The sequence below is a fragment of the Rhinopithecus bieti genome, unplaced genomic scaffold (assembly GCF_001698545.2).
Source record: "Rhinopithecus bieti isolate Rb0 unplaced genomic scaffold, ASM169854v2 scaffold_7888, whole genome shotgun sequence".
NCBI lineage: Eukaryota > Metazoa > Chordata > Mammalia > Primates > Cercopithecidae > Rhinopithecus > Rhinopithecus bieti.
In genome coordinates this window covers 346,223-357,608 of record NW_016805944.1, presented here as the reverse complement: position 1 = coordinate 357,608, position 11,386 = coordinate 346,223, and the positions used below count along the sequence as shown (strand labels likewise).

The window sequence follows — 11,386 nt, the reverse complement described above, 5'->3', positions numbered from 1 at the left end:
AGTGGGAAAGGGGAACTGGGACCGGCAGTGCAGTGGGGCTGGGTGGGGGGAGTTCCCACTCACCCTCCCCCACCCTAAACGCCTACTCACTTCCTTCCATGCTAGTCAGCTCACCCCTGAGCACCCTCCATCCTGGGCCTCTCTGAGGGCAGGGAGTGGTTATGAGAAGCGAGTGGGGTGGCAGGCTGGAGATCACCCCGGCAGGGCCCAGGGTGGAGCAAAGGCTTGTCCGTGTCCTTCACACCAGGCAATCAGCACTGCTGAATTTCAGGGGGAGGTTGAGGGTTTTTTGGTTTTGTTTTGAGACAGAGTGTCACTCTGTCACCCAGTGGCATGATCTCAGCTCATTGCAGCCTCAACCTCTCACGCTCAAGTGATCCTCTTGTCTCAACCTCCCTGGTAGCTGGGACTACAGGTGTGCACCACCACACCCAGCTAATTTTTAAAATTTTTTTGTAAAGACAAGTTCTCGATATATTGCCCAGGCTGGTCTCAAACTCCTGGGCTCAAGTGATCCTCCACCTGAACCTCCCAAAATGCTGGGATTACAGGCATGTGCTATGGTGCCCAGTCAAGTATGCGTTGAATGAATGAATGAATGAATGAATGAATGAATGAATGAAATCTTTGTGAGGGCTCCAAGGACACATAACATGAGGTCAGGCTCTGTAAGGAGGCATTTATTTATTCAGGACCCTGGAGACAGGCACAGGACTTAGGTTTTTGTTCTGGGGCAGTCCCCGGGATCCCCAGCCCCTACTCTTCATCTGCCAGCTTCTCCATCTGTCTCCCCACCACCTGCACCCTCACAGTTCTCATCTCACAGCCCATCAAGCTAGGTGGAAGGTCTCAGGCCCTTTTTGTACCAAGCACATGTCCTGCGTTGTCACCCACGATGCAGCAGCCTCCCCTTCCTCCCATTACCCCTTTGGGATGCCAGGGCTCCCAAGCCTAATGGGGGACCAGCGGCAAGGGAAGGCAGGGAGCTTTTCCAAGAACCCTGATTTTTGTGGAGCAGAGAGGAGCTGGCTCTTGGAGTGGCTTGGTAGAGGGGAGGGCCGTCCCCTGAGGACTGGCAGCTAGTCCCCCTGAGTGGACGCAGATTGGAGCCAGCACCCAGACCAGGGCAGACCTGAGTGTACAGAAGCCGCTGGGAACTTCTCCGCCTGCTAAATATTTAGACAGTGAGATGGATGGGGAATCCAGGGCCAGAGCAGGTCGGCCAGGCCACTGGCTATTTTGAGAGAACCATTCTTTCTGCGCTCCAGGATAAATGTTTCCTCTGTCCCGCACTCTCTTCCCAGAGCCAGCAGCGACTACCCTGCGCAGGAGAAACAGCAGCCAATCGGCCCCAGAATTTGGGGGCCGAGGTTCCAGCATCCACAGCCATCAGCCATGTCCCTGATTTTCTGGTTCCTGTCCCTCGAAGACAGGGATCACAGGGTCAGCTCCAAATGTCAGCAGAGGGAACAGGCAACATTGGCTTCTGCTTTGGACGACGCTCCCACCGTGCTGCCGCCGGACTGCTGTGTGAGAGGCAAGGGCGCCACCTGCCCCTCGCCCCAAGCCGACAAAGGCACCCAGCTCCCCTCCTTTCCCACAGGAGCAGAGGGGGCCCTTGGGTCCCTCCTCCCTGAGGTGAGCTGGGAAAGGGGTGTCTGCGAGTCGCCGTGGGCAGGCCCGAGGCACAGGCAGCAGACCCAGAGCTTGAGTCGCTGGAAAACAGCCTTGCGGAAAAGGATGAAGACCCAGGGGTCCAGGATGGGGTTGAAGGCGTAGAAGCGGAAGGCAAGGAGGTCCCCCATCTCACTGCTGCTGTCAGGGGCGATGGCCTGGGTGAAGCAGCGGATCTGAGGGCAGGGTGAGGGCGTCAAGAAGCACCCAGGAGTCCTCAGCCTCCCCAGCCTGCCTCCCTCCTCCCACTCGCTTACCAGGGATGAGGTAAGGGTGGCATGTTAGAGGGGAAGGAGAGAAGATAAAAACTAAGTAACAAATGCATCTGGGGAACACAGGGAGAGAAAGTCCCAGGAAATTGCCAGAGATGCCTAAGGAGAGAGGAATGGGGGCCAGGTATATGGGTCCCCCCAACCTTAGAAGCTGGGAGGACCCCCAGGCTCCACAGATTTTTGAGTATAACATCCCTGCAAGAAGGCAATGCCGCCCAGCTGGGCCCCCTGAAACTGCTGCAGAGCTGTGGTGGTGCCTGTGTGTATCTGTCCACAGCATCTGAGTCTTTGAGTCAGGGTAACCCCCAAAAAAGATTTAAGGACCCCCAATCCAGCCTGGCCTCTTGCATTTTACAGAAACAGAAACTGAGGCTCAGAAGAAAGGTGGGACGACCAGGTGTCACAGACACTGAGTAGGTACCGGGGTCTGTGCCACTCCCATTGGGGAGGGGCAGGACGGGAGGCCCCGCAGAAAACCGAGGTGCCGAGGCAAGGGTGGGGCCTGCTCTGAGGCAGAGGGGAGCCAGGTGAGTGGGAGATCAGGCTCTACAATCGAAGGACCCAGGACCGAGACCAGGCTCTGTGTGACTGTGGGCGAGAGACACTGCCCCTCATCTGTAAAAACGGGGATGAGAGAGAACGTTCTCTTGGTTTCCTGCCAAATGCTGTGAAATGGGTGGCTGTGACCATTTTGAAAATTATCTTAGGAAGTATTTGTAAGCCACTAAGTACAAGGCAGGCATAGAGAAGCGCTCAATGAGTGGTGGGCTTTCATTACAGGGGTAAGGGAAGGATGGGGGATGCATCTTATTATGGAGGGTTCAGGATGCCTAAGCTGGGAGATAAGGTATCAGAAGAAGTCAGATGCAGAAAGACTTCTCCAGAAAGCCAGGATCTGTCTGACTGGGGACCAAGCCTCTGTCTGATTTGTTTTTGCTTTCTTTGTTTTTGTTTTGGTCTTGCTCTGTCAGCTAGGCTGGGATGTAGTGGTGTAATCACAGCTCACTGAAGCCTCGACCTCCCAGGCTGGAGCAATCCTCCCACCTCAGCCTCCCAAGTAGATGAGACCACAGGCACAGGCCATCATGCCAGGCTAATTTTTAAATATTTCATAGAGATGGGGTTTCACCATGTTGCCTGGGCTGGTCTCAAACCTCTGAGCTCAAGTGATCCTCCTGCCTCACCTTTCTTTTTCTTTTTTTTTTTTTTCTTATTTATTTATTTATTGTTGAGATGGAGTCTCACTCTGTCACCCAGGCTGGAGTGCAGAGGCACGATCTCAGCTCATTGCAACCTCCGCCTCCTGGGTTCACGCCATTCTCCTGCCTCAGCCTCCCAAGTAGCTGGGACTTCAGGCACGTGCCACTACACCCAGCTACTTTTTATTTATGTATTTGTTGTATTTTTAGTAGAGACAGGGTTTCATCATTTTGGCCAGACTGGTCTCGAACTCCTGATCTCAAGTGATTCGCCCGACTCGGCCTCCCAAAGTGCTGGGATTACAGGCGTGAGCCACCGCGCCCACGATGTCTGACTTCTTTTGAGCCCCAGTCTCCCCATCTGGGACATGGGCACAACCCACAGAGCTGCCCTCCTCCTCTCCCCACTGCCCCCCAGCTCCGGAGGGGACTCACCGTGAGAGGCAGGGAGCACACGGCCATGACCCCCGTCATGAGGGCCAGCAGGATCAGGTGGTCCACCTCGTCCTCTCCGGCGCGCGGGCGTGGACCCACCGAGCCCTGGTGGTGCTTCTGCTGGCGGTACATGCGGCAGAGGCTGAGGGTGACCGAGCCGTTGCACAGGAAGATGGCAGCCACCAGCAGGGCCACCAGGCCGGCGTAGGCCAGCGAGAAGGCGGCGCCGCCCGCGCGGGTGGCCCAGCCGCAAGCATGCGGAGAAGCACCAGCTACCGCGGCGAGTACTGCTGGTGTGTGCGCCCAGGCCCAGCAGGGGCAGTGCCCGCAGAAGGAGGACGCAGGAAAAAAAAAAAGGGGCTTAGCATGCGCAGAAGGCGTAGATGGCTGGCAGCGCCAGGCGGGCGCAGCGGGGCCCATCCAGTTGCGCGTAGAGGTAGGGGTGGCTCAGCGCCAGGCAGCGCTCCACGGCCATGGCGAAGAGGATGAACATGGACGCCAGGCCGAAGAAGGTCATGGCGAAGGCAAAGGCATCGCACAGCGCCGGGCCGCCCCGGGCCAGGCCCAGCAGGGAGCTGTTGCGCGCATAGGCCACGAACACGGCCGGGCTCAGGAAGCTGGTGCCCAGCAGGTCGGTGGCCGCCAGCCCGGTGACCAGCACCGCGAAGGCCGAGGGGCGCGCCGGTCGCCGCGCGTTCAGGATGCCCAGGGCCAGCCCGTTGCCCACCACGCCGGCCACGAACATCAAGGTGCTGGTGGCCGGCCCCACCGAGCCCCGCACGTAGGTGAGGTTCCTGCACGAATCCGCCATCCCAGGTCTGGGCTGGAGAGTTCCCAAGGTGGAAGGTGGGGGGTCAGAGGGAGCCAAGGCTACCCCCACCACCCAGCCCACTCTTATGTCCCTACTGGCCAGTCCTTTTGGCAGCTGGGGCCTCCCAGTCAACCCCTAGTTCTCCTGTGTGTGTGTATGTAGTCCTCTCGCCTCTGGCTTCTCCAGTATCTCTCTCTCTCTCTGTCTCTCCCCGCCCTCCTATTTCTCTTTCTTTCTTTTCTTTTGAGAGTGAGTCTCACTCTGTTATCTAGGATGGAGTGCAATGGCATGATCTTGGCTCACTGCAACCTCCACCTCCTGAGTTCAAGCGATTCTCCTGCCCCAGCCTCTGGAGTAGATGAGATTACAGGCGCCCACTACCACACCCAGCTAATTTTTGTATTTTTAGTAAAGATGGGGTTCCACCATGTTGATCAGGCTGGTCTCGAACTCCTGACCTCAGGTGATCTATCCACCTCAGCTTCCCAAAGTGTTGAGATTACAGGCGTGAACCACCATGGCTGGCACCCCCCCACCTTCTATTTCTTTCCTTCTCTAGCTCTGTTTCTGCCATTAAAGAGACAGAGAACATCCGGGCATCGCCAGTTCTTTCCTTCTCTGTCTCTCGGTCTCTTGCTGTTATCTCCCAGTCTCCGTCCCCTCCCTTGTCCTTGTCCTTCCCGTACCTTTCTCCCTCTAACCCCACACCCTCTACCCGCTCCTGCTCTGTGTTGCTGCTTCCCCAGCCCCTCACCACACCTCTCCAGTCTTGTCCAGGCTCTCCTGTCCCGCGCGTCTGTCCCTCCACTTGCTCTGCTCCGTGTGTCTCTCGCTGCCTGTGTCGGTCTGTGTGTCAGCTTCTCCTTCCCTCCTCCCTCCTTCCCTCCCTCCCTCCCACCCTCCTCAGCTTGCCTGCTCACCCCAGCTTTTTCATTTCCTCTCTCTGCCCCGCCCTCCCTCACTGTTCTCCAGAGGCCCCCCTGGCACACTCCCCATTCCCCATCCACCCGCCCAACCCAGGACATCCATCTCCCATTGCTGCCTCCACTCTCCTCCCCACATCCTCTCTTGGTTCCCATCACTGAGCCACCTGCCACCTCCCCACACACAGGACTCCTCCCTCCCCCAGTGTCTCCCTCTCTGGCCTGGGTGGGAAATTCCTGAGTCACCATCACTTAGGCTTGGAGCCTCCTGGGGTAGTAGGGGGCTTCTAGGAGGGACCTGAAGGGCACAGTTGACCAGGCTTCAATGGGGTGGCCTTGGCCTGGGCTGTCTCAGGGTGGCCTCTGAGATCTATTCTGGGCTCCAGGCCCTGGGGCTTAGGACATTGCCCAGGGATTGAGAAATGACCAGGAAATTCCTCTCTGATGTAGTGTTTTCCAGACACCACTGAGAGTTCTAGTCCCTGGACAAAATTCACTCCTTCCAGAAAGCTGAGGAAGGAGGCTTGGCCAGAGAAAGACATGCCAGTCCCTGGAGCCTGTCCTTGGGCACCCAGCTCACCCTGCAGAGACCTGAGAAGGAAGCATGAAGGGGCGTATTTGGTGTCCAGTCGTCAGGAACAGGCCTGGGCGACTTCCACGGCCCATCACGGAAGGGTAGCACTGGGCCACCCTCTGACTTCTCGCACAGCACCCCTAGGCCCCTGGTGACCCTGACCTTCAGGAATCATATTTTGATCACAGGAAGCTGTCCACAACTCCAACATTGCTGCCATGTGTCCCCCACCCTCCCCAAACACAGCCAAGCCACCGCCGCTGCAGCCTCGGGCCAGTGTGACAGACCCACGTGCTCCCACTGCCCGCACAGCGTTCACGAGTCTCCCTTCCCACGGAGTCCATGGCTTCCCAGGCAGCCTCCCAGCCCAAAAGGGCCAGATAAAACCTCGGAGGCCCTCTCTGAGCCCCGCTGTTTATCCGGGGGCAGTCTCAAATCCATTTGACTTGACTTCCTCTTTCCATCTGACCACCTTTTTCCTTGCTGCGTGATGGACCCAGGCGAGGAGAGGCAGCTGGTAGACTTCAGCCTCCTCCTCTGTGCGTGAGGTAACACGGGCCTCAAGGGCCTGGTGGCTGCCCTCAGCCTGCAGCACATCCCAGATCGGTCTTTGTAACAGGGAGAGAGCCTGTGCAGATGTCTCATGTCCAAGGCCAGGAGGGATGTGTTCAACCCAAGGACTGGACTGTGGGCAGCTGCAGTCTTGCCTTCTCTGTACCCTGGCGTGTGACCACAACCCCTTTGCCCCCTTCCCCCCATCTCCCTATCACCCATGCCCAGCTGGCACCCACAGCTTCCAGCAGGATGAACGCCCAAGTTCCAGCCCTACCGTGGCTCCCTAAGGGACCCCACAGCCCTGCTCTGGGGGTGCCTGTGCATGTGGGCTCCAGGTCCTGCCACGTGGTCCCGCCTCAGGCTGTCTGGTCCCCAGGCAGACCAGAGGGAACTCAGGAAGTTATATCGTATTAATGAAGGGTGATGCCTGGCAGGCGTGCATCTTGTTTCAACCGGGTGGCCTCTGGTTCCCGGAGCCTGCCTCTCTCTCGCTTCCTGTTACAAGGACGGTTAACATTCAGGAAGTCCCCTCTGCTCCCATGCCCAGTGGGACTGCGGTCAAACCCCCGGTCCCTTCCAGGCCTCAGTTTCTTTTTTGTTGTTGTTTTTCTTTTTGCTTGTTTGTTTGTTTTTGATTTGAGACGGAGTCTTGCTCTGTCACCTAGGCTGGAGTACAGTGGCATGATCTCAGCTCACTGCAACCTCCACCTCCCGGGTTCAAGCGATTCTCGTGCCTCAGCCTCCCGAGTAGCTGAGATTACAGGCACATGCCCCTGCGCTCAATTTTTATATTTTTAGTAGAGGCGGGGTTTCACCATGTTGGCCAGGCTGGTCTTGAACTCCTGACCTTAAGTGATCGGCCTGCCTTGGCCTCCCATAGTGCTGGGATTACAGGTGTGAACCACCACGCCTGGCTGTTTGTTTTTGAGACGGGGTCTTGCTCTGTCACCCAGGCTGGAGTGTAGTGCTGCAATCTCAGTTCACTGCAACCTCCACCTCCGGGGTTCAAGCAATCCTCCCACCTCAGCCTCCTGAGTAGCTGGGACTACAGGCACCCACTGCCACGCCCAGCTAATTTTTGTATTTTTGTAAAGACAGGGTTTCACTGTGTCACCCAGCCTGGTCTCAAACTCCAGGACTCAAGTGATCTCCCTACCTCGGCTTCCCAAAGTGCTGGGATTATAGGCCACCACGCCTGGCCTCAGGCCTCAGTTTCCCCACTGATGCCACTAGGAGCCAGAAGCCCCGGCAACCCCAGCATCGGTTCTGTGTTCCTGCATCAGGAGCAGGTAGGGGTGGCAGTGACTGTGCCTCCCTCCTAATGTGGGGACTGAGTTCCCCAGAGTCCGTACTGGCGTCAGACATGCCTCAGTCACCTTCCCTTGAAACCCAGCCTCCTGCTTGGCTATGGCCCCAGCTAGCCGGGCCAAGCCCACAGCAGTGTCCACAAGGGGGTTCTGCTCCCCGGCCAGGTGCCTTGGGGTGAGTGAGGAATCATCCACATTGCGTTGTGCAAGGGGCGGCTTCCAGGGTGGGCGGAGCTATGGAAGGAGTCAGCAGCCCTCCCCTCGTCCTCTCTCCACCCATGGCCAGGAAAAGAACCAGGCCTCCCTGGGGAGGACCCCAAGGCAGCAGGGAAAAAGAGGAAGGACAGCTCAGAGACCACTGAGATTAGGGATGGACCAAGTGACACACAGCATCCGGGAGGGGAGAGAGATTGAGGCGAATGTGCTGGGGACTGTGGGTGTGTAACCGGATTGTGACTCTGTGTAGGGTTAGTGCGGCCCACGTGACCTAAGTGAGCATTTTTCTCAGCATTGTGATTGTGTTTGTGTGTGTGAGTATTGTGTGTATGTGTGTATTGTGAGCTCATGGGACTCTGCGTGCACATGGGCACACAGCTATGTTGTAGTTTTGTTTTGTTGCTGAGACGGAGTCTCGCTCTGTTCCCCAGGCTGGAGTGCAGTGGTGTGATCTCGGCTCACCACAACCTCCACCTCCCGGGTTCAAGTGATTCTTCTGCCTCAGCCTCCCAAGTAGCTGGGATTGCAGGTAGTCGCCACCATGCCCAGCTAATTTTTGCATTTTAGTGGAGATGGGATTTCACCATGTTGGCCAGGCTGGTCTCGAACTCCTGATCTCAGGTGATCTGCCTGCCTCAGCCTCCCAAAGTTCTGGGATTAGAGGCATGAGCCACTGTGTGTGACCTAATTTTTTTGAGACAGGGTTTCACTCTGTCACCCAGGCTGGAGTGCAGTGGCGAGATCTCAGCTTGCTGCAGCCTCCACCTCCCAGGCTCAAACAGTGCTCCTGCCTCAGCCTCCTGAGTAGTTGAGACTTCAGGTGCCCGCCACCATGCCTGACTAATTTTTGTATTTTTAGTAGAGGCAGGGTTTCGCCATGTTGACCACGCTGGTCTCGAACTCATGACCTCAAGTGATCCCCCCACCTTAGCCTCACAAAGTGCTGGGATTACAAGCTTGACCCACCACACCCAGCCCAGGCCTGCATCTGGAAGTGCCACAGACTTAAGATCCTGGCTTGCCCTGGGCCTGACCCTCTCCGGACTCCCTGGTTTCCGTCTTCCTAGCACTGGCCCTGAGAGGAGGCGGGCCTTATCTCGTGTTCTGCACGCACTCACCACCAGCTGCTCATGCCTGCCAGGCCTGCCATTGGCCTGCTGTGCCCTCTCACTGCTTTGAGAAACTGCTGCGTGTCCCAGACCTGTCTCGCCTTGACTCGTTCCAGCATCCAGAGCCAGAGGCCTCCTTTCTCTAACCACTCACTGCCCTCCACCGCAAACAGGCCCTGGCCTACCTTCTTGTGGCTGCACCTCACCTTGCTCCAGGGGGCATAACCCAGTCTCCTGCCTCTGAATGGGCCATGCCTCTCACCTGGGGATCCCCTCATTTCCCAGTCTTCAAGTCCTCCTTGTCACCCCCTGAGCCTCTCCAGAGTGGTGGTCCATCCGATCCTCCCATTCCAGTCTCAAACCCCAGCTGGTTACTTCTCCATGCCTATTTTTCTTTCTTTTCGAGATGAAGTCTTGCTCTGTCCTCAGGACGGAGTGCACTGGCACAATCTCGGCTCACTGCAACCTCTGCCTCCTGGGTTCAAACGATTCTCGTGCCTCACTGTCCCGAGTAGCTGGGATTACAGGTGCGTGCCACCATGCCCAGCTAATTTTTGTATTTTTAGTAGAGACAGGGTTTCACCATGTTGGCCAGGCTGGTCTTGAACTCGTGACCTCAAATGATCCGCCTGCCTTGGCCTTCCAAAGTGCTGGGATTACAGGCATGAGCCACTGCGCCGGGCCCCAGACCTGTTTTCTTTGTCTGTAAAATGGGGATAAACAGAGTCACCTTGAGGGCTATTGTGAGCATTGAGCAAGATGGGACTGTTGAACCGTTCCCCTAGGAAGTGATGGCCAAGACTGCAGCTCCTGCTGGCTCTGAGCTTTCCCTCCCCTGCCCTACCCCTTCAGCCAGGCCATGTGCTACTCTGAGCGCCTGGGTTGAGGTGCAGTTTGCGATGGGGGTGCGGAGGGAAGACAGCCTGGAATAGGGCAGCTGAGAGCCCTTGGGGTCTGGAGGAACAAGCACCTCGCCCTGCAGCCACCTCTACCTCTTGGCCTGTCTCTGACCCCAGCCTGGGCCTGGCCCCAGAGCTGACTTCACCTCTGGGGGTGGCAGGAAGCAGCAGCTGGTGACCAGAAGCTGGTGCTGCTACGAGGCGGTAAATCTAATAAGATTAATTGGATCTGTTCTCGTGGAGGCTGGGCACACGGGGGCCTGCCCTGTCCCTTCTGGATTGTGACTCCTGGCTTCTCCTTTCCCCCAGCCCCAGTTCCCCATCCTCCTCCTCCTCCTCCAGAAAGACACCTCCTGCTGGTCCCCTCTGTGCCCCACTCCCGCCAGCCCTCCCTTCCCCCAACCCAGGTCCCATTCAACCGCTTCCATCTCCATAGTTTCTGTCCCCCAAGACCAGGGATGTGAAGGAGGAAGGGTTTGCACTACGCAGCTCCGAGATTCCAGGGCTCGAAGGATCTAGCTCCCAAGAGCCTAGGCCAGGAACTCCTTACACTTCTGATATGCCGGGCTCTGGAATCCTAGGGCGCAGGACCCCAGGATTTTGGTCCCTTGAAAGATGCTGGAATTCCAGCCCTCAGAGGTCCTGGGATCCTAGATTCCTTTGCATTTCAGGTTCTGAGCTGTAAGGATGCAGGATCCGTGAATTCTGGAATCCTTCTAGCTCCTTCTTGCCCAGCTTCTCTCCCCGCTCCTCCTCCACACCCTAGCTCATCTCTGGCTCACTCTCTGTCCCCCGTCTCCCCTGGGGCTCCCACAGACATGATGCAACCAGGCCCGAGCCAAGCAGGCTCAGCGGTGGGAAGCAGGAGGGAGATGTAATTACAGACGCTCCTGCCTGGATCCTACAGGAGACTCAGACTAGGCACCCGGGGGACCCTAATCCAATGTGAATAATGGAGCAGACTTGTGCACATTCCCCCTGTGGAGGGGAGGCCCAGCAAGCCGCCTCCAGCCAGACCCAGGGTCCAGCCTCCACCAGCCCTAAGCTGGGGAGCCTGAGTATTAGACAAGATAAGAGGAGATGAGGGAGAGGAGAGGGAGTGATCCTCAGGCCCTTGGGCCAGCCGGATAAAATAATTGGCCAAACCCACAGCTTCCCTGGCCTGCATTCTCCCCATTTTCTTTTCTTTTTTTTTTTTTTTTTGGACGGCAGTCTTGTTGTCGTCGCCAGGCTGGAGTGCAGTGGCGTTGTCTCGGTCTCACTGCAAGCTCCGCCTCCCAGGTTCATGCCATTCTCCCTGCCTCAGCCTCCTGAGTAGCTGGGACTACAGGCGCCCACCACCACGTCTGGCTAATTTTTTTTTGTATTTTTATAGAGGCAGTGTTCACTGTGTAAGCCAGGATTGGTTCGAT

General features: G+C 57.2%; 1 protein-coding gene across 1 annotated transcript; it reads right to left on the bottom strand.

Annotated features, from left to right (window-relative positions):
* Positions 1-659: 659 nt before the first annotated feature.
* Positions 660-5,264, bottom strand: PTGIR (prostaglandin I2 receptor). The gene is given in 4 exon segments (XM_017874314.1): positions 660-1,850; positions 3,581-3,827; positions 3,829-4,403; positions 5,151-5,264. Coding segments are annotated over 3 exon segments (1,203 nt in total). The 5' UTR covers positions 4,392-4,403; positions 5,151-5,264; the 3' UTR covers positions 660-1,457.
* Positions 5,265-11,386: the final 6,122 nt, after the last annotated feature.